Source organism: Notothenia coriiceps, unplaced genomic scaffold (genome assembly GCF_000735185.1).
Source record: "Notothenia coriiceps isolate Sejong01 unplaced genomic scaffold, NC01 NC01_scaffold00032144, whole genome shotgun sequence".
NCBI classification, from domain to species: Eukaryota; Metazoa; Chordata; class Actinopteri; order Perciformes; family Nototheniidae; genus Notothenia; species Notothenia coriiceps.
In genome coordinates, this window is record NW_011364845.1 from 1 (window position 1) to 22924 (window position 22924).

The window sequence follows — 22924 nt, forward strand, 5'->3', positions numbered from 1 at the left end:
TACAGTCTTTATTTACACTATTTTGTTGTAGGCCTACTGGCCTAGATGTTTATGCACCTTGGCTTTGTTCTGAATGCACTTTGTTGTAGTTATCCTACAGAGAAAATGCACTTGACTTGGAATTAATGTACTGTATGCATTCAAAAGTGCTGAATAAATGTTTTATGGACCCATAATAGTGATTATTATTTAAGTTAAGTTTTGCCATAATCATGTCTTTTTCCATAATCAGGTAGCTGAACAACATTGGTAAAAAATGTATACATTACATTATATATATATATTTCTATTAATCATTTTCGGCCTTTCGGCATTCGGTTTTCGGCCAACTGTTTCCTATTTTCGGTATCGGTTTCGGCCAAGAATTTCCCATTCGGTGCACCCCTAGTATAAAGGATGTATTGAATAATTTAAGTGTTATATGTGTACACATATAAATCCTTAGTCAAAACAGGGCTACATTTGATTGAATTATAAAAGGTATAATATGTGGTAAACTGAAGAGCCGTTTGGGAGCCAAAAGAGCCGGCTCTTCTTGGTCAGCCGAGCCAAATGATCCGGCTCACCAAGAAGAGCCGGAATTCCCATCACTATCTGATACAGACTGATATAGATTTGAAAATAGTCTGAAGTCAGTGACGAGGAGCTCCGCCTATATGGCCAACTCTCCACCAATCAGGGGAATTAGAGGTTGGCATGGTAACGGCATGGTAACATGACGCTCGTAACTCGGCCCCCTCCTTTGCAGGGGGGCGTGGTCAGCTGCAGGGCATGCAAAGACAGGATGGAGGAGAGCAAAATAGAGCGAAATGAGGCATGGCTAAAATGCATGATCTGTTTGGTATTTTGAAAAAGAAAACATAAATATACCTAATATAGGTATGGCCCTACAATATATTATTAAAATATAGCATGATAGGTCCACTTTAAATTACTAAATTATATCATAACTTCTTTTTAGTCTCTGTAGAAAATCATAAAGAAATTGCAGGCCAATGTATTCAAGTGGTATGTAATGTTTATATGATTCTTTTATTTTCTGATCTTTATCTCTGTTCTTTCTTTTTTTTAATTAATAGCAACAACTGTACGTGGGGTCGGTCTTGGGGGTGTCTCACCTGGCTCTCCATCGCTGTGACGTGTACGGAGAGGTCTGCGCTGACTGCTGTCTGGCCAGAGACCCTTACTGCGCCTGGGACGGGAAGTCCTGCTCCAGATACTCATCCTCCCAGAAGAGGTTAGGTTTAAAATAGTGTACACATGCATGCGATAAATACAATACTCATTTGTGTGTGTGTGCACTACCTTTGCTCTCCTGCTTTGGCACTTAAGATTTTCAAAATGTTAACGTTTTGCTTTTTGTTTTTGAATGTTGATCTGACCCCTCTAGACGGAGCCGTAGGCAGGATGTAAAGTATGGCAATCCGATTCGCCAATGCAGAGGATATAACTCCAACAGTGAGTATCAGAGCAACTTTGTGTTAAGCCTATACAGTACACACACAAATTAGGAACCTAACTTGCAACAAAAAGGGAAATAGGAATATGATTTCAATTATTATAGTGCCTGCAGGTTGCCTATTCTCATTTATATATCACTTACCTCATTGATTCTGCTTAATCTATCAATCTGTATAATCCATACATATTTTTAGGAATAAGTCGTAAGATATATTCTACATATTGTTTTTTTAGCCAATAAGAATACCCTGGAGTCTATGCAGTATGGGGTGGAGGGCAGCACGACGTTCCTGGAGTGCCAGGCCCGGTCTCCTCATGTGTCTCTCAAGTGGCATCTGCAGAAGGAAAACAGCGACAGGAGGAAAGAGGTGAGCAAAGCTCTCACTGTGAGGCAGTCAGGGGTGGAAAGTCATTAAGTACATTTAGTCGAGAACTATACTGAGTATAATTTTGAACTTCTTTCCCCGAGTATTTTTCCAATTCCGGCAACTTAGTACTTTTTTGCCACCATAAGTAAGAGGCATATATTGCTCTTTTTAATTCACTGCATTCAACATGTTGATTATGTTACTCTGAAGACTAAGATCCTGTTTAATAATACAACATATAATCAACAAATCATTTATTAAGTATTGTTATAGTCTTAGTTAAACTTGATTGATCCATTGGTAACATATCGTTTAAAAAAATAAGCTTATCCTTTACTAGCTGCAACATTTGTGTGATGAACTCATTTATTTAACCTATGATTGTAATCCAATATTATATCACAGTATTTGTACACCATTTGAAGCAGTTATAGTTTTGTTTCAAGTAAGTGAATACAGTACTTAAACATCACATTTAACATCTTAAAAATGATTTTACAGATCCGCTCAGAGGGTCGCATCCTAAAAACGGAGGAAGGTCTCCTGATCCGCTCTCTGCAGTCCTCTGACAGCGGCATCTACCAGTGCACGTCCACAGAGAAGAATTTCAAACACACACTCGTCAAACTGCAGCTCGTGGTCCTCTCCAGTCGCACGGTCAACAACGTGTTGGTGGATACGGGCAGCCCGGCCCTCCCCCCCCTGCAGTCCAGCGCCTGGACTCCGAGTGCCGGTCAGTATAAGGACCTGCTGACCATCCTGAGCCAGCCGGAGATGGGCCTGATCAACCAGTACTGCCAGGATTACTGGCAGCTCGGAGACGTCAGCCTCGGGGACAACAAAGCCAAAAACCTGAAGGAGCTGAAAGAGCAGAAGAAGCCTCGCAACCGTCGGCATCATGATGAGCTAACAACTCCATCTGAGACATGAGGAGCTAGATACACAACTCATCGTCCTACAGTCTACCTGCTCACTCCTGAAACACTGCATCCCTCCATTCAGGGGATTGACTCCAGTTAGAAAGCTGATTATAACGGACAAGACAGAAACTGCAACCAGAAGCAACAGCATCAAACTGTTTCTATGTAACTGTTGGAACAAAAATACACAATATTTATTGTAGGTTGTAAAAAGTAATTCTTTGTACCTATCTAGTTTTTTTTTGTGAATAGGTAAATTTGTGCAAATATTGTTGTTATTATAATATTATTGTTAGTGTTATTGTTTATTACGATGTGTTATTATGTTGAGAATATCTTTATGTTTGGTGTTTTTGAGAAACAGCAACAATAACCCAGGACTTTGGGAGGATCCACACATGGACAAGGACCGATGAACCAGAAACTGTTACAGGTGACCATGTTGGATCACCTGACTGCTGGCAGTATTCATTGTTTCAGCTGGAAGTCGAGGCGCTGGTTCAGTGAAATCAAACTTCCCTAAACTTCTTCTTCAGAACCATCTACTGTATATCAGACAGTTTTTTTTTTACTGCAAAAACAAGCTGTGGACATACTGATAATGGCATTTCTTGGGACAGGCAATGATAAAAAGAAATGACGACAGTGAGACTTCAGCTGTGATAACATGTCGCACACATAAAGTAAGACGTCTCTCCGTTCCTGTCTGTGGTCCAGCCTGGCCTCAGGTTATGGAGTTACATCATCCACCCAAATTCTTCAGAAAATCAGTTGCTGCCAAGTGTTTGTTTTGTTTGTATGTGAATATCACATCTCAATGTTGTATCCTTAACAAACGTGATCTTTGTGATAAGCTGTTTTTTGGAGGAAAAGGGTCCTTTAACGACTAAAAATATAACATTGCCTTTTCTATTCTCTTCTGAGAAAAGAAATTCCAGCAGGCAGCTATATGTGACTTTGTGACAGTTTGTGATAAAAACATTTTTAGAGACAAAGCACCTTCTGTTGCCAAACAAACGGTAAATATTTCACTTGTATCTGTGGCATATGCAGTATATTCATATAAGAAAGAGCATGTCATTTGTATGCTCAAAGGTTGTTTTTCTTTAGCTCCTAATGAATCTAAAGTTTCCATTCCTGCCAGTTTCATTCTAGATAAGGATTTCACAAAGTGAATATTAATCATGTAATCAGTCTATACTTTATATTTGATTACAACAACAAAAATGCCGAATGCAGAGCTCTGAAATGAGCATTTTATTGCTTCTGTATTTTCTTCTGTATTTTCATTTGAACTGGTTAACAACACAGCGCTCCTTTTTTTATCAGTCATGCAGTGCCATCCTGCTTTCATATGTGCCACAGACCTAATATAAAACTTCCATACAGTGAAATAAAAAAAAGTGTCACAAGAACAACTCCAAGCTGTTCACCACATAACCTGAAGAGAAACGCGTAACAAAATCTTCAGAAGGTGGCTTTTCATTGTGCATGGCATGTACAGTGTAATGTATATGGTATTTGTCTAAAATGCTATGTTGCTGTGGATGTCAGTGAATGTCTTTCTCGTTGTGGGAATATTGAAACACTATCAGAAGATGCTGAAAGATAATGATTTTAAATTCTCTCTTTCTCCATTTCTCTCTCTTTCTCTCTCTGTACGTCTCTTAGTCTCCTTTTTCTCTCTCTCTCTCTCTCTCTTAGAAATGTGCATATTTCAAACATGTGCATTCATTTTTTTTCTCTGTTTGGCAGACTTTGCTCGGGGTCATTGAGGTAGAGTAATGTATGATATAATGCACAGTTGATGTTATTTTAATGACTTGTAAAAAAAAGTACTATCTTTTCTTCCTCATCAATGTTGCTGACTAATAAATTAAAGCTCTATATTTTATAATAACAGAGGTTCTGTTCTGTTTGAAATATAGTCTGCAGGCCCTTTTGTGTGATATGTAAAGACATTGATCGTTGTTTTACTGATTTGCAGTGGTGAAAGTATACAGATCCTTTAATTAAGTAAAAAGTAGCAGTACCACAGTGTAAAATACATCATTTCAAGTAAAGGTCCTCCCTTAGTTAGAAATGTCGCTTACTGTAAATAAAAGTATTCTCAGCAAAATGTTCTTAATTAAAACGTAAAAGTACACAATGCAGAAAATGTATTAATTGATGTTCATACTATTTCACGTATTATCAATATTATTATTATTATTATGTATTTGTTCATTTAAATTAATGGAGTAAAACTGGAGCCACACGTACAGTAGTAACCTTTGGAATAGAACATAGTATGATGAAGTTACATGAAAAGTAAATATTCGAAAGAAGAACAAGTACTTGAAATGCTTGCAGTATTTGACTTAATGTAGTTGCGTTGCTTCACGGCTCAGCTGCAGCACTGCAGCATTCACAGAAGTGACTCGGGATCTTGAGCAATGTTGACTCCACAAAAGAGTCAACAAGAAAAGTTAAATATATAATGATCAACTTAATGCACTTCTTAAACAAAACATATTTTTTAACAAATAGGAAAGTTAGAATACACTGTGAAAGCTCACATACTGCACATGCATGAATACATAATTGAAAGTGAGTAGATTAGTATCCTTAACCAGCTTCAGATTTAGGTCAATGAAATCTGTCAGATGAAACTGCAAAGCTCTGTAAGCTATGCAAGGCTAACCCAGCAGTCTGTATTACCCTAAAATAAATGTCATGTTGTCTTTCTTTTTGTTTTCGACTGAGAGGTGAGAGGTCTTTTTCTTTTTTTTCAGGGGCCCAAACTTGCTGTATGTTATAGTGTGTGTAGCATACGGCAGTTAGTTTTGTTGTAATTCCTCTATTCAACCACTTTGAAAACACTATACACTGAGGACCACACTAAGTCACACATTCTTATTTTGGTCGTGATGTGATTAATTAGTTTGGAAAGCTGAGTTTCCATAGCTAAGCACACTCAACACCAAATTATTTTACTTCACATGCTTCTCTTTTAAAGGCGCCTAAGGACTGCATAGAGAGATAAGCACTTGAGCCGATGTTCATCTTCCGCTGACACAGCAATGTCACCCTAAAGGTCAGATCACTCCTACACTGATGTATGTCTGCTTCTCCTCACACCTTTGGATTCCCTAAAAGACTCCTGTCCTTGTGCTCCATTGGCCATTGGGGGTCAGGTGAGCAGAGGATGCCCAAAATCCTCTCCTAAGACGAGAACACTCAAACAGTCTCCAGTGTTCTCCAGTGCTGACGGCAGTTGACAAAACTGTTGAGATAGTAGGCAATCATCTTGGACCAACTTTCATTTTTTCCTGACACTTGGCTTTGAGCAGAGGGGCCCAAGCAGGGAAAAGGCAGGATGGGGGCTGGAGCGAGCGCCGAGGATAAACACTCCAGGGAGCTGGAGAAGAAGCTGAAGGAGGATGCCGACATGGATGCGAGAACTGTCAAGCTGCTACTGCTAGGTAAAGATGATCGAGATGGATTCAATAACAGGAACCCTAATCATTAGGGTTAAACACATGTACGGGACCAATAAATGCCCCATGGTGAGGCTATTTATACCTAGAGATATAGTAAACATATCTATTTATGGGATTTAATTGTAGGTGGTGCATTACTTCGTCCGTTGTAAAATGTTTGGTTTGATCTCTCATACGTTCAAGTTATCAACACAGAAAGACCTTGTTGACTGAAGTCTGTTATGAATAGATCCTTTTAATCTGGATTACCTTTACATACTTACTAAAGTGCATGGTGCTTGTGGTGAAAACAAGCAGCATGTTTGAGTAAAGTAAAGGCTTATTAACCGGTGTCATTGGATTGCTTAGACACTTTATTAATCATTCAATCCAATCCCCTGTTAATCCTGAAACAACAGGTCTCCAACACAAAGAGATTAACTCTGAAGGACACAGATACAATACTGCCCAACTAAGTACTGTACAATGACCCTCATACATCATATAATCAAACAGGACCTTTTTATTTAAGGACCAATACATTTATCAATGTGAAGACTATAGTGCTAAAGTCTGGCATGTAGTGCCTCCTCTTACATGAACGTAACCCACAATCATGATTAAGAAGAATTACCAAATCCTCATAAATGTTCGAATAAAGTTTCCAATAAATGCATTTTTTATTTTTATTTCATCGGAATAACTAAATGTTATGTCTTTTCTACTTTCATCTAGGCGCTGGAGAATCAGGCAAAAGCACTATCGTCAAACAGATGAAGTAACATTTTTGACTTTTGCACTAAAGCAATGTCTCGTTTTTTTCTCTGTGAGACTGTAAATCATTCTGTATTTTCTCTTCAGAATTATCCACAAAGACGGCTACTCACTTGAAGAATGCATGGAGTTCGTTGTCATCATCTACAGCAACACCCTGCAGTCTATGATGGCCATTGTGAAGGCCATGAGCACATTCAATATTGGCTTTGGCCACTCTGATCAGCAGGTAACAGCTAAAATAGACATTTGCATAAATTGTGTTTATGTTTGCAGCAGACTGCTTAACATACACTGTGTTCGTCCCTGTCCCCTTGCATCCGTCCTGCAGGATGATGCCAGGAAACTCATGCATCTTGCAGACACCATTGAGGAAGGCTCCATGCCCAAAGAGTTAGCGGACATTATTATTCGCCTATGGAACGACTCTGGCATAAAAGTGTGCTTCGAACGAGCCTCAGAGTATCAGCTCAACGACTCCGCTGGATAGTAAGAAATCACCAAACTGAGATTGTTGTATTACTCAGATTAAATAAAAAAGCAAAAAATCTGACAACATAACTTTAACATAAGGCTTTATGTTGATCATCAGCCGCCCTGCTCTCTAAATAATAATAATAATAATTAATATTGCTCGACCACCACATTGGAGTTTGCTATCAATGTTGTTTTCCCTCAGCTACCTGAATGACTTGGAGCGCTTGGTCCAACCAGGCTACGTGCCCACTGAGCAGGATGTGCTGCGATCAAGAGTGAAGACCACTGGTATCATCGAGACCACGTTTTCCTTCAAAGATCTGCATTTCAGGTGAAGCAGTGCAGTATTTCCCACAAGGATGGCAACAATAATTCATTGGCAGTGGTAAAAGTGTGCTGGATTGCAATCATAAAGATAATGTGTTTCTGTTTCCATGCAGAATGTTTGATGTGGGTGGCCAGAGGTCAGAGAGGAAGAAATGGATCCACTGTTTTGAGGGTGTGACCTGTATCATCTTCATTGGTGCTTTAAGCGCCTTTGATATGGTCCTGGTGGAGGATGATGAAGTGGTATGATAACAGTAATATCTCACACATATTCTATAGGACACTATTTGTTTCTTTTTGGGGAAAATCAACAGCTGGCTAGTTTCAATGGGTCTTTCTTCTGTCTTTGTGTCAAACATTTTCAGAATCGAATGCACGAGAGTCTGCATTTGTTCAACAGTATCTGCAACCACCGCTATTTTATCGCAACCTCCATTGTACTCTTCCTCAACAAGAAAGACGTGTTTGTTGAGAAGATCAAGAAAGCTCATCTCAGCATGTGCTTCCCTGAATACGATGGTGAGATGGATCAAACACAGAATTTGCAGCATATTGAAACGTGACAAACTGATTAAAAGTGCTCATTTATCTTTATGTATTTTTCACCAAGGCCCCAATACTTATGAGGATGCTGGTTTATACATCAAAATGCAGTTTTTGGACCTGAACCTGCGGAAAGACATAAAAGAAATCTACTCTCACATGACCTGTGCCACAGACACAGAGAACGTCAAGTTTGTGTTTGATGCCGTGACCGACATCATCATCAAAGAAAACCTGAAGGATTGTGGTCTCTTCTAAAAGCCAGGCTGAGAAACACAATGAAGGTGAGGTACGTTTGCTCTGTATTGTGAAAGTGTTCCAGAGTCTCTTTTGGACCAGCTTATAAGCAGTGTCACTTTCTTTCTTTTTTACAGGGTGATGCAGCCCTGTCACATTCCACAAATCCCCTCTGCATTCAAACTGAAGCCTGAAAATGAAAACTGTTCTCTATATCCATCAAACACACAAACAAATCAATTCACTGTGTTCAAAACTAAGTTGTAGCTTTGACCAACGACTTAGACGAGAAGACAGCTCTTCAGTCAGAAAATCATGTGCAGATTTCAGATGAGTTACATTTTTCTTTCTGTATTTTGACTTTTCTCCTGAATCTCTTGAGATTGTCTAATCAATATGTTGTTAAGAAATCCAATGCGTATAGTTCTGCATAAAATGAAGGATGTAAAAAAAAAATCTGTCGGTCCAATGCACCGGTGTTGCAATACCTGGTCAGAAAACAGACAGAAAGCCCCTCCAGATGCAGATTTTTCCAAAACTAGTGGTTTTTATGTACAGGAACTCTGCAGCACAATCTGAGTCACAGTTCAAACAGGTTAACAATTTTTTTTTTTTTAAGTTAAGAGTTAGATCATATGATATTGAAATAGTTGGAAAGGGCTAGTGTACATAATTAAACTGTTTTCTAATGGGAAATTCATGAAGTGTGTTGAAACCATGTGGATTTGTAACACTGCTGAATGGAAGCCTAGCTGTCATACACTTCAACCTTAAAATTACTGTCTAAAAGACCAATGTTTGTAAACTCTAAAAGCTTCATCATTAAACCTATTAAAGCTTCTGTAGAAAACTGAGTTGTTTTCCATTTTTCACAAATAAAAACCAACACAGAAATGTCTTGTTCATAATCGGTCTTTTATTAGTTTCACAGAATGTTTCAGTTTCATTTTCAACAATTATTAAACCACTATTATTCCGAATGGAAGAGCTTCTACCTTTTAATAATATTATAGTTTGACATTTTGGATAAAACATTAGTTTGATTTTGTTGAGAAAGTTTGCTGAGAACTTCAATAATATGTTAGGCAAATTCCACAATACAGCCGACAGCTGGTTACTGCTGTAGCTTAGCACAAAGACTGACTGTCCACTTGTAAAAAAAAAAATCATCTCTAATGCTCTCTAGTTACTACATACAATATCTAGGTTGTTTGTAGGCTACCAGATTAATTTCTATCAATTTGTATGTCTTGAGCTAATCCAAACTAACACCATACGTCTGAACAGAGCATCAGCGTGCCAGATTCCTGCAGGACCTGCTTATTTATCTGTTATTTCTGAGCCACAAACAGATGTGAATTTTGATGCTTCCAACTCATTTGTAGAACACTAGCAAGAAAAGTGAACTCTCAAAATGTTACAATCTTTTTTAAATATACTGAAACAAAGGGGTGATGTCAGCTAATTAAAAATAATTCACTCCTATAGCAAACACTTGAGAATATAAACAGCTGTCTCCCAAAGCCAGAAGAAAGATGCCGATGCTACGATGTTATCGAGCCATGCCGCCTGCAGCTCTGCTGAGCAGACACTCTGCATGTTTGGCACAAGATGTCCAGGAGGGATACATGAGTAGAGCTGTTAAGGAATCAAACGTCACACACTTTTCTTTGTGTGGAAAAATAATGAATATTCACAGTAAAACTGTACTTCAGTTTGTTGTGTTCATTTGCTGACCTCAGAAAACCAAGTTGGAAGATTTGCAATATAAATTAAATACCAAAGACTATCCTAAGACATTAAGCAACAACAATTTAAGAAAGTTTTATTTTTCTAAGAAAGCAATCCTTGATTTAAGTGTTTCCGTTAAACCCTGAGTTCTTACCACATGATAATTAATAGGCATTATGATGTGCAATTATGAAACAGAAAGAACAAAAAGCTAATTCCATCTACAATAATCTCTGCAGGAGAGTCTGTGAACTAAAGATGGCTGACATTAAAAAAAGACACCGTATGGCTTGTTTGTGTATTTAAAAAAGAAAGAGCTAAATGTCATGATAATTAGTGTAAAACTGTACATACACATGGAATGACATATTGTGCAATATCAACAATGGCTTCAAAGAATACTTGACAATGGTATCCACCAAAACATTTGCTGCATTCAGGAAGACCATGGAAAAACTGAAGGCACTTTAAAAACTGCGAGATTCATCCTGAGCCTCTCTCTCTCTGTCAATGACTGTGAAAGAGCAGCCCTTATTTAAAAGCACGCGTCTAGTCTAGAGGATATTTGCCAAGGAGGCACTAATCATCATGTTGAGAGAGATATTCTAGGAGGTGAGTGGCTTAATATTTTACATACGTGTGGCTAGATGGCACTTTAACCCAAAACACATCATGACTCACAGCTCAGCTGTTATTTCAAATGTGCATACAATCACACACACACACATTTACACACTCATACCTGAACCAATCCCTAAAAAAGACAAAAAACACACCAGTAATTCTAAAATCCACTTTTGAGATTTGTCACCAGGCAATAAGTGACTAAGCATGACTCCTCATCTTCCAGCAAAAAAGTTGTTCACAGTTGTCGACCACATGCTCCTTCACCAAAGAGCGGAAACACCCACACACACTTTAAAGAAATACAGCAAGTGATCCATCTGCTTTCTCAGGTTTCCCTTAGTGTCAGTTTCCTGTCTGGATCCAGAGCAGTGGAACAAATGGGACGAGGATTTGGACCAACAGTGGATCCTCTTTAACCTCACCTGCGCCTGAGGGGGGGTGAACTGAAGGCCTGTTTATGTAAAAGTCACTGAATGCATCTTCTCACTCAGAAAAGTCCCACCATGTGATCAATCTGCCTCATGTACACACTCTTTAACGGCAGAGTGTACCGTCGCTCCTCTGGGATCCTGTTGCACTGAGAGAGTGAAAAAGAAGAAGGTAGCTATATGATGGCCGTGATACAGAAAAAGGAGGATATTCTTTTCCCCTCTATTTATAGAATCCATTTAAAGTTCAATTGCCGAGAATTAAGTTGAACTCTCAGTTTATGATCTAATGCTAGTATTTTTCTTTATTAGCTTTCTCATTTTATTTGTATCTGCACTGTCTCTTTGCTATTGTAACACACTTCTGCACTCTGGGACACATAAGGGAGACTTAATTCTGATTCTAATTATGACAATACTTTAAATTAATATTTGTATTCCTCCCTTGCAATAATATTTAAAGTATGACTTTACTCTCTTACTTCGATTTTATTCTCGACATTTTCACTTTATTCTCATGCAATTAAGCCTGGCTCTAATACTCTTTTCTAAGAAAGAAATCTTAATACATTTTAAGTCAAGAACGACGCTGAAAATAGTGAATAGTGGGTTGGGTGAAGATGATTCCTTACATTGCTGTTGTTGCTCGGTGGTGGTTTCCGGTTGATTGGCTTTTGCTCGGCCAGCACTGCCTCTTCACAAGGAAACTCATCATCCCACTGTTTCTCCCTGAAGCGCTTATCTATAGGCACAATGTGACCCTCTGTGGTGAAGATGTACTTGTTATCGGATTTGTGAAGTGGGTTGTCCTCATCAAACAGCTGCAACGAAAGATAGAGATTGTTGTCTATAGGACCAAAAGAGGGCGACGGGGGACTGACATTCATAGTGTGGAAACATGTAGAGGGAATGCTATGGTGTTCTTAGTAACGCATTTTTTAAAACAAATCATTTCTCTAATGCTCTCTAGGTATTAGATACAACATATGGATTGTTTGTAGGCTTTCAGATCAATTCCTATCCATTTTTATGTCTTGAGCTAATCCAAACTAACACCATACGTCTGAACAGAGCATCAGCGTGCCAGATTCCTGCAGGACCTGCTTATTTATCTGCTATTTCTGAGCCACAAACAGATGTGAATTGTGATGCTTCCAACTCATTCCTAGAACAACAATGGCATCAATTGGTATTTTTCTGTTTTCAGCTTGTTAAGTATTTAGATGAAAATACCACTAGGTTTGAGGATGCTAACATTGGAAATGGTGAAAGAATTTACATCAATTGCAGCAATAATTTAAAATGTAAGGATATTACAATATGTGGTTGCGGTTCAAAAATAGTACCACTCACTTGCACTCAAGTCTTTAAAGTCTTTATTTCAATAGCTTCTTATCAAAACAACATTCAGCTGTAACTCACCAGGTAAAGGTATTTGCACGTCTCACTGAGGAAGAAGCTCTCCATGCGATCCTCTTTGGATTTGTCCACAACATGGTGGAGAGTGGCATACCCACATCTGCAAATCAGCTAAAAGTATCAAAGCATTGTAAACCTCAAACAAATAAAATAATATATATGTATGTGTCTATATTGTTAATATTGTATAGAGTATATCTTTTTGTTACACACTTGACTTTGGCATTTTTCTCAAGGCTCTGAAGAATATCCATTCCAACATGCAAATAAAAAGGATTTTTGGTCGCCTGTCGGGAAGAGAAGAAGAATAACTTTTGAGTGAAGAATAACAAACCACCGCCACCAATGCTGCGTTACAACAGGCAAGTAAATGTTACCTGGTACAGCAGATATGTTGACTCCACCAGCTCCGGTCTCAGAGGATAGAAGAGCACATCGGGCGCCTGCAGCTGCCAGTTGTATCTCTCCGGCAGAGCCCCAAAGCGTTTCCAGATGGCATAGTAGAAGGCGTGCAGGCAGATTGCATTATCAACATCCCCATTCAGCACCTACAACACCCACAACAACACCTAACTTTAGTTGTTGCAACAACACATATTTTAGACTGATATATAAGACCTGGCAAAGCTGTAATCTCACCTGCAGCCCAGGAAAGAAGGCCTGAAGGGAGTCGATCCAGGTGTTCATTATCTCACCACTAAACATGTTGACGTTGACATAAAGAGGCGGGTCGCCCTCTCCTTCATTACATGACTCTCTCCTGGAGAAACACAGAGCCAGAAAAGGGGTTCACAATTTGTCCTATCAAGCATGGAACTACATCAAAATGATGCCACATTTATCCTTGACAAAGAAATTGCGTTTCACCATATTATTCTGATCCAATGTATCAAAATGTGCTATTTGAACTACTAAAATATGTATTAAAACATACTTTAATAACTTTGCTTTACATTTTGTTAAGAAAACATGATTTATTCAATCACAGATAGGACACACTTTTTTTTAATTAACATCCTTTTTGTTTGAAAAACAAGGCAAAGGACAATCATAAATAAGATCATCATAAAGCATATATTTGTATAGCATCAAAGTGTAAGTCTGTTCTTTCTTGCTGTACATGATAATTCCTGTATTTTTTTTAGTCAGGCTCTATTTTTCACTTCTCTATGATAACAACTTGTGTGAGGATGCTCAGAATTATACAGATAATGGAAATTCATCAGGATCGTATTTCTAAATTGTGTATGATTGCTTTTATCATCAATATCCTAATCATATGTTTTTACTGTAGATTTGAATGGCCCACACTGCAACAGCTTCATTCTGCCACTGACCAGCTAAACTAGATTGGTTTATGTTATGTTCATTGCTCAATGGCAACTCAGTGGTGGAGTAAGTGTTAGGATTCCTAATTCAGCTTTCCACATCTTCCAGCAAGACAAGCAACACTGGAAACTATGAGCAGTTTTATTTTCTCTTTGTTTTGCCACTTATGGATAGAGATTCATGTAAATAGCTGAGATAGTTACTGCTTTCAAGACCAACTTCTTGTGAAGCTCCCTAAAGCCACAAACACTCAAATGCACACGTATCACATTCAGTGTGAGACTCACCCTCTCCTCATGTGGTTCTGAATGCTCTCGTAAGAATCTTGGAACATCCTATGATCCTCTTTTTCACCAAAAAGGATGTATGATTTGAGCAGATACTCATAGAAGGAGTCCATACCAGCTCCCAGACCACTCTGCTTGCCAACCCACTGACCTGTTTGGATATTTACTACATTCCCTGGAGAAGAACAATGATGTATTATTATAGGCATCATGTTTAAATGTAGTAGACCCAACCATGCTGGATAGAAACTTTAGAAATAAAGGAGAAAACGTTTTTTCTTGCCAGTGCTTACCTAGCAGACCGGTCTCGTTGCTCCTCAGGCTCCACAGCGCTCTGACGGCTCGCCTGGCCACCCACTCAAATGTGGAGTCTCCAATTAAGCGACTTAAAATCCCAAACTCCACCAGCAGGGAGCCGGCTCCTGCAGTGCAGGTCTCATTGATGCTATCAGGAGGAACGCCAGTCTTCAGGTTCACCTGCATTTTAATGGAGACACAAATGAATCAAGATGATGAGTGTCATTTCAAGCTTCAAGGCTTTTATTGCCATGTGTGCATAGCTACAGCAGTGTAGGTATGACAATGAAAACCTTAGGTCACAGGCTCCTCCAACAGTGCTAGAAACTGTGCAGAATAGTCTACATTAATTGGAAAATTGATATATTATATATATATATGAGTTGCAAACAGATGAATGTTATGTATGTTCTTTCAAAAGTTCAAGTGTTTAACATTCGTATGGCCTGTGGGATGAAACTGTCCCCGAGTCTGGTGGTTTTAGACCTCATGCTGCTCATTGATTCTTTCAGTGTGGTTTGTGGGGGGGTCATGCTACTTCACTCACATGATACCTACTTTAGGTAGCTTCATCATGACTGTTCATGTAACTTTTCTGTGTATACCGTAATTTTCGGACTATAAGCCGCGCCTTTTTCCCCATTTTTCGACGCTGCGGCTTATATAGCGGCGCGGCTAATCTATTGATTTTTACAGCTAACGGCCACCACCTTTAACTCTATGGGCTCTATGGCCGGTCCGCGGACCCCCACCTTTAAGCGGCGGGTTCCAGCAGGAAAAGCTGGAGGCCGGAAAAGAGTGAGACAGGTAGCGCGCAAAAGTAAAAGTGGAACCGAGAGTGGTATGCCGCTGCTGCGGCTTATATTCAGGTGCGCATTATAGTCCGAAAATTACGGTACTTTGGGGTTGCACAATTATTGGAGATGTTATTGGAATATCAATATGGACGTTTAATATCCAATCGCAGTAAGTACAGTATTTGGCAGGTATATATGTAAAAATATCATATATTATGTGTATTGTGGTGCTGCAGAGAACTCAGGGCCTACAAACAGTATTCTAATGGCTTAATGAAAGATCCTTACTCGGTTCATATCCTCTAAAATTATATTTGAACATATTCTTTATTGATGATGTGAATCATTTACCAATAATTGTCTTTCTTACATCACAAATCCTATCACAATTGGAATATTTATCAAAACAATAAAAACTATTTTGTTTTACAAATGGTGCAGCCCTGTCACACCATCAGGTAACATTTAAACAGTCATTTTAATTTTCCGGTCTCACTCACCCTGGGGTAAGGGATGCCTGTGAGGGTGTTCTCAAAGGCCGGCAGCAAGCGGACAGCCAGGTCATGAGCCAAGTGAAGAAGCTCATTATCGTAACCCTCATAGTCGACCTTTCCAAACGGATGTTTGGGGTCAGTCAGCAAGATGTGAGACGAGATAAGGCTTCCCAGGATCCTTCAAGGGAAAAGACAAATATAAAATCGGGATTCAACACAGAAAGAGATTATGAAAAAGAAGATAAAAAATGTATTTTCTTATATCATGCTTTTACAATTAAAGGTGACGTATTGATGGGTCTGTTTCTAAAGTTTAAACATTGAAGACATTTTAATTTTAGTGTAACCTTATTGAATACATAAAGAAAATCAATCTACGATACGATAATACTCTAATGATCAAGTCTGAAATTTGACTTGCATCACAGCAGCTCCATTTGTAACATCAACATGGACAAATATCAAGACACAATACATGAACAAAAATCTAATCAATCTGAAATGGTAATTTCAGTTTAGTTCTGGGTTTTTAGTCTTACAATATTTGTGTATTTTAACCTTGCCTTTTTTAATAATAAATCAGCTTTAGGAGGTTTTATACTGAAATCTAAAACACCTAAAAAGCAAATAATGCTCTTGTGTGTTGAATTAAGAATCAGACCTGACCTACAGCATGCTAGGCAGAATCTGTACAAGTCTTAAAATAGAAACATTTGTACCTGATGTTTGCCTCAAAAACTTGCACGGTTGAGTCCTTGTCAAAAGATACAGTATCTATAACCAGCTTGACAGCTTTCTGGAACTCGGTCACATTTCCGAGCACCTGTAGAGAAACACAACATTATGTAACCACAGTATACTGTATGAACAGAACTCTTTAAACACATACCTACTGAATGACTTTCAGACATTCTATTTTTATAATTGTGGATGGCAACTATTGTAAAAAAGCTCAAATGATTAATGTTAGCCATCAAGTTAGAACTCCATAAAAATAGTTAGTTTATTTAACTGTGAATGAAAAGAGAAAAGATGGTTGTACTTTAGAAGTTCCCATGTAATGTCAGTTTTAGGGCTGACACAGTGACACACAATTGTGGCAGAAAACACATGACTTACACACAGGAAGAGCTAACCACTGTGCCACCAAATGTAGTCCAAAACACAGGTTTATGAAAAACAGGTGTTGTTATAACCACGGGGGAAAACATTTTGTACTATATCAATTCCTTTAAGCTGCTTTATTATTACCTAATTAAAAAGGATTATATTATCATTTGCCAGTACTAATTACTGGGTCAAATTGTTTTTATCATCCTGCACTGATTCTATTTCTGTTTTCGAGTCTTTTCGGTGAGAAAGCAATGAGAAAGAAACACTCTGCTGACTTTGCAGTGTACTACTGTAATACATTAAGACAGTAAACCTTACCAGCAGGGTGTCCAAGGTGTCAATCAGAGTAAGGGAGTAATTCCCTAAGACGTCATTTATGTTGATGTTGGAGCTGAAATTAAAGAAGTGGAACAGACATAGTGGTGTCATTGCAAAAGAGAACCAAATAATTAACTGACGATAAAAACAGAGAGTAAATCTTCAATTCAACGAGGAAAGGTGTGTTTTTACGTCTGTGATGGAAACTTCTTTTTTGTCAATCACATACCAATGGATACACACATTTAAGTAAAACATGCGTCCTCATAGAGAAGAGGTTGGTTAAAACCTGCATGTTGTTCTCTAATTTGTAGAAACAAACACAGACCTGCATTTTACATGTCAAATTAGCATCTGTTAAAACATGAGGTAATTTAACATATATGTCTTTTTTTCTATTCCACACGTTTGAATCCTAACTGGATTAGTATCACATTGTATAGAAACAGGACAACAGTTGAATCCGAAAGGCTCAGATAAAAGAAGGGGAATTAAACTTTTGGAAGATATTGGAATTCTAGTCTTTGTTTCAATTAAAAAAAAAAAAGCATACAATGTGCATCTTTTAACTCCACTGAGCAAAGAAAAAAACTGGGTATTGGGCTTTAGAAATACTTTTAATGCTTTCTGAATTTATTCATCAGTTTTGTCTTAGGTTGAGTTTGATGTTTGAAAATCCCAAGTAGTTAATAAACAATGATCTTTATTTTATCTTTCAAGTAATTTTTACCAGAATATTTACTGGTTACAGCTTGACACGTTTTATATTTGCTGGTTTTCTATGACTTTTGAGGAAATAACCAGATAACGGTTAGTTTTACTTCTGGTTTTACTCAACTTTGATAGAGCAAACAATGAAATGATTACATATTCAGACGATAATACAAAATAACAGTTTATTGTAGCCCTTATGTTTGGTAGTTTTTTCCTTCTCCACGTTCATTAGATTTCATATTTCCATTAAGCCTTAAAACTTAAATATATAAAGTGATAAAGATGATCAACAGAAACCCCCTAGAGGCCATTAAGATCCCTTTAGGGATTGCTGGATCCCAGTTTGGGACATACTGGACTGTTCCATATAAAAGTGTCTGAAACATAACCTGTTCATGGCTGGGCAGCAGTGGACAGCAGGATTTTACAACATGATAATATGATAACAAAGTGCATGCAAATAGTACACTCTGCAGTGGACAGTTAGGATGTAAATGAGTGTCCTGCAGGCTGTACTGTACAGGTGCCAGTCAGTTCGGGGTGTAACCAAATACTTTATTAAATTAAAGAACAAAATGAACCAGCCGGTGCAAACAGAGGACATCTTTAAATGACTCACGGGTTTAGCACGTCTGGTCCCCTTCCTTCACAGTCAATGGGATTCAGCTCGTCCTCGGGAAAAGCGTATTTCATGTAGTTGTCATACCCGAAATAAAACATTTCTTTGGCCATGTCCTTCATTTTTGCTTTCAGAGTGTCCGGGAAGGAGCTGTATCTGCGGGAGTACTCGTCCCTGTTGCTGTCGAAGAAGCTCAGGTAGGATCTCTCGGGAGACCCCTCTCCAACCTTTGCACAGGTGGTCGCCACCTCTTCATGTCTGTGGACATGTACTCGTTGAGACCACGAGTTACGCCTCGGGTCGGTCCCTTTTTCATCCCCGAATAACAAGTCTAATTTGTGTAGACTGAAGCTGAGTGGGAAGTTGAATCCCCAGCTAACGTTAGGACCGAGTCCAAAGGCTAGCCAAATAACACAGCTGAAGGAAAGTCTCAATACGACCAAACCAACAACTATTGACCTCCATTGCATATTTGCCCCGGGTCGATCTTAAAACGCATAATTTAAGTCCACACAAGTCAGAGGTAAGACGAATATGACATATTCTGTTAGTCAGTCTATAGCTACAAGCACCGATGGTTTGTGGGGGTGATTCCGCCCATGTCTGTACACTTCCTGTCAACAGACCGGCGCCTCCCAAATCCTGAGCTGTGATTGGGTGTTCTTTCGTGACGTCATGCAACGAAGGTTTTGAATTCGTCCTATGATTGGTCACAGGGCTGTCAATCTCCTGGCTGCATTCCGTGGCAGACCTGACGTGTCTTAATAAACTTCTGCACCAATAAGAAACAGCCACAAGTGAGACCCGTTCAGGGGCACAGAGCTTTGAAATCAAAACTTGGTTTTGGGTAGGTATTAGGCACATATTGCTCCTTACGTGCATAGGTTCAACTATATAGTGTATATAAATATTAATGTGTCACTGATAATAATCCTTTATTGTGTAGGGTTCAAATATTTAGACACATTTAATGTTAATGCACTGTGGGAACATTGTTCTTGAAACGATCGTGTCAGTGAGGCTCCATAGAGTGAAGAGCCATCTTTACCCCACATTGTCAAAAAAAGGATAGCATGCACAATACTAAGGTCCTGGGACGAGCTCATTCTTAATATTTTGCAGTTGTTTCATGTTATGTATTGCACTAGTGGTAGCCTACTGTACTATTTGTTCGTCTAATATTAACTTCTAATATTTGACGAAAGACGTATTTATTGATGTAACGTCCACTCGTTGTGCAACTGGGGATGTAGCTCAGTGGTAGAGCGCATGCTTTGCATGTATGAGGCCCCGGGTTCAATCCCCGGCATCTCCACTCGTTTTGAAGTGGTTCAATCCGATGGGATTTGGCACCAGTACAAGTCCCAAATGCAGAACAAATCATTATCACCACAGACCTGTGACAGTGATAACTATGGAAGCCTCATTGCGCCACAGGAAAAAAAAAAAAAAATCTCAATATATGGACATACTATCACCACAGACCTGTTACTCTGCTGAGCAGCCTCAACGGCTTCTTCGCACGCTTTGAAGCCAGAATAGCCCACCTGCGCAGAAAACAACAACAACGACCAGGCTATCTGTCTGTCCCCAAGCAGTGTGAGGAGCGTGTGTCTTTTACTTTAGATGAAAATAAGGTCCCACTCCCCAAGCCCCTCTGCAAAATATTTGGTTAAAAAGAACACAATAGTGCTTTAGGAGGAGATTCAGGTGATAAGGTGATAGGGTTACTTTGGTTGGTTATTGGCTAATGGTTACACAAGCACTCGTTTTTTATATAATTGGATCAGGACAAAAAGTGAGCAAATATTTTTTAGGGGACACATGTTTATGTATAAAAGACATGAAAAAGTGGATTTTGCATAATAGGTTTCCTTTAACACGCCGCTGAGCTCACAGACGTTCTCACAGACATCTTCAACATCTTCCTGAGCCAGGCTGCTGTTCCCTCGTGCTTCAAGGTAACCACCATCAAACCTGTGCCGAAGAAGTCATCACCTTCCTGCTTCAATGACTACCGCCCCGTAGTGCTGTCTTCAACCATCATGAAGTGCTTTGAGAGGCTAGTCATGAAGCAAATCAAATCTGACCTCCCCCCTCTCTGGACCCATTTCAGTTTGCATACATGTACATTCTCAAAGATTTTGAAGTGACTGTTATTTTGTATATTGATTTTTGTGCTTTTATTTATGTCTTAATGTGTGCATATGTACAAATGCGTCTGTTGATTGTGTGTATATAGCTGCCCCCTGCAGCAGCAATTCCTCAGGAATCGCATCTAACAGGTATATAATACTATTCTGCATAAGCAATGTTTTATTATGGAAATATTTGGCCTGCAGTAAGTCGTATTTGAGGCAATTATACAGAAGTTGTAAGTTTATAAGTATTTATACTACTATAAATCAATTAAATTTAAAATTTAAATAAATCAAATCAATTTCTGTTACGTGAATAGGAAGGGAAGCTCGATACATTTGTGAATATCATTTTAGACTTCGATCTACAGTGGCTCTTCTATGAAAAAAATGAATCCTTCTCTGCCAAGCGGCCATGTAGCCTACATTTAATCACCTATCAAAGAAAGATTTTTCCCCACAGGAATTAAGCTCAACCTGCAATATTCTGCCCCCTTGCTGGGTGTGCCTCAGGTGGCTTCATGCTGAAAATCGTTTCCAAAGCTCTTTCAAAATCACAGATGTTTGTCAATGACCTTATCACAGTCTTAAAACAAGGTTTTCTTAGCAGGTTATGCTGGCTCCCAAAGGTAAAAACATGCACTCAAGACTGAAGTTTGCACTGAAGGAGCCAGGAGTATTACACGTGCTGCTATTTAAACGTTTAAAAAACATGACAGGCCCCTAGCCTAGTGCTAGGAGGAAATATTCTAGCAACGTTTCTTTATTGATCCGTTAGTTCCTCACGATTCTTCTGTCAAGAGTATTAATAACAACTAAGATTTTTTTTTCCTTCCCGTTTCTATGCTCATGCACACGTCTAGAATTCTCGGTATCAATCTCGATAGTGTGCTGATGCAAGCTTCACTGCCACCAGACAAGCTGTCCCGCATCAGAACAGCCATAATTACAATTCATGTTATTTATTTAGCGCTTTTCCAAGTGTTCAAAGCGCTCTACGTTATAGGGGAGAGTGGGGTAAGTTGAGCCATTTTTTAGTTATGCGCTGTCCTCTAAGCAAGGAGAAATGACACATAGTAAAAATGAAAACACACACCTATAATTCAGGATGTCTCCTATCAATGGCAATGATAATAATTAATATTTGATCAACGGCAGTGAAAATATTACTTCTTAAAAAAAAAAGAGTCTTGTGGCTCAACTTGCCCCAGGGTAAGTTGATCCAGGTCAGGGGATAAATTGAACCACGGTTCAAACCTGGGCATACCTGTTCAAACCTGGGCATACCTCCAACAAATCTTAAAGGTAATTATAAACAATAAATAACAAACCAAATACAAGCTTAGTTTTTCAAATATTTTTAATATAAATTTCGATTGAATTGATTGATTTGTTTTTTACATCTTAAAAGGAAAAGTAATCATACAAATGGTGATACAATTTCATACATCTTACCAATCAAACACAAGGTAAATTCAACTTTAAATGTAGCTTACAATGAGCTCTTATTATGAACTTGGCCTACTGTCATTAATTTCTCCATTGAAAAACTGGCTCAACTTACCCCAAGGCCCATGGTTCACTTTACCCCATAGCCACCATTTTAGAAAAAATAGCCTAGCATTAAAATTTTCTTTAGCTTAATGATTCACATGGTTTACGGTGCCAACACATCAACATATACAATATATGTGTTTAAACCTGGATACTTTTTTGTTGACATGACAGCTGATATAGCTGACATCTAGAAAATGTACTTTGACAAGCAAAAAACGTTTTTTTGTAAAAATGTTTACTTACCAGACCACAATGAGTATCTCTCTTTCACAGGCAATGATAAATGGGTGGAGCTTGCATAATTTCTGGTCACTTGATTACAACTATAAGGCGTTGCCTGGTTACAGGGGGTGGTTCAACTTACCCACTGGCTCAACTTACCCCCTTCTCCTCTAGATAGCCCCCATTGTTCTGTGACCTGTCAATCATCAAACCGGGGGTCATATTTCATTATGTGTTCATTTTTATCTGAAGTTGTAACCATGGAT

At 38.7% G+C, this 22924-nt stretch overlaps 3 protein-coding genes and 1 non-coding gene across 6 annotated transcripts; 3 read left to right on the plus strand and 1 right to left on the minus strand.

Moving 5' to 3' along the window:
- Nucleotides 1-1072: 1072 nt before the first annotated feature.
- Nucleotides 1073-4881, plus strand: LOC104960652 (semaphorin-3F-like). Of its 2 annotated transcripts, none has more exons than XM_010788740.1 (4): nt 1073-1237; nt 1376-1458; nt 1696-1829; nt 2331-4881. In XM_010788740.1, the coding sequence occupies exons 3-4, from the start codon at nt 1719-1721 to the stop codon at nt 2757-2759; spliced, it is 540 nt and encodes a 179-aa protein (XP_010787042.1). In that variant the 5' UTR covers nt 1073-1237; nt 1376-1458; nt 1696-1718; the 3' UTR covers nt 2760-4881. The 2 variants fall into 2 exon arrangements, with proteins under 2 accessions (XP_010787042.1, XP_010787043.1); XM_010788741.1 differs by having other exon boundaries at nt 1391-1458.
- Nucleotides 4882-6107: 1226 nt separating this feature from the next.
- On the plus strand, nt 6108-9281 carry gnat1 (guanine nucleotide binding protein (G protein), alpha transducing activity polypeptide 1). The gene is made up of 9 exons (XM_010788743.1): nt 6108-6213; nt 6946-6988; nt 7072-7213; nt 7316-7473; nt 7664-7792; nt 7902-8031; nt 8154-8307; nt 8399-8615; nt 8706-9281. Exons 1-8 carry the CDS (start codon nt 6108-6110, stop codon nt 8587-8589), a joined length of 1053 nt encoding a protein of 350 aa, XP_010787045.1. The 3' UTR covers nt 8590-8615; nt 8706-9281.
- Nucleotides 9282-10376: 1095 nt separating this feature from the next.
- On the minus strand, nt 10377-19339 carry edem1 (ER degradation enhancer, mannosidase alpha-like 1). 2 transcript variants are annotated; one of them, XM_010788744.1, is made up of 12 exons: nt 18742-19339; nt 17409-17481; nt 16697-16800; nt 15984-16155; nt 14683-14866; nt 14390-14564; nt 13413-13533; nt 13151-13321; nt 12987-13060; nt 12777-12873; nt 11987-12175; nt 10377-11503 (listed from the first exon to the last, which is right to left on the minus strand). In XM_010788744.1, the coding sequence occupies exons 1-12, from the start codon at nt 19209-19211 to the stop codon at nt 11414-11416; spliced, it is 1920 nt and encodes a 639-aa protein (XP_010787046.1). In that variant the 5' UTR covers nt 19212-19339; the 3' UTR covers nt 10377-11413. The 2 variants fall into 2 exon arrangements, with proteins under 2 accessions (XP_010787046.1, XP_010787047.1); XM_010788745.1 differs by lacking the exons at nt 10377-11503; nt 11987-12175 and having other exon boundaries at nt 12795-12884.
- A 645-nt stretch (nt 19340-19984) lies between these two features.
- Nucleotides 19985-20056, plus strand: trnaa-ugc (transfer RNA alanine (anticodon UGC)). The gene has a single exon. It is a non-coding gene; the product is annotated as a tRNA-Ala (tRNA).
- The last annotated feature ends 2868 nt before the right edge of the window (nt 20057-22924 follow it).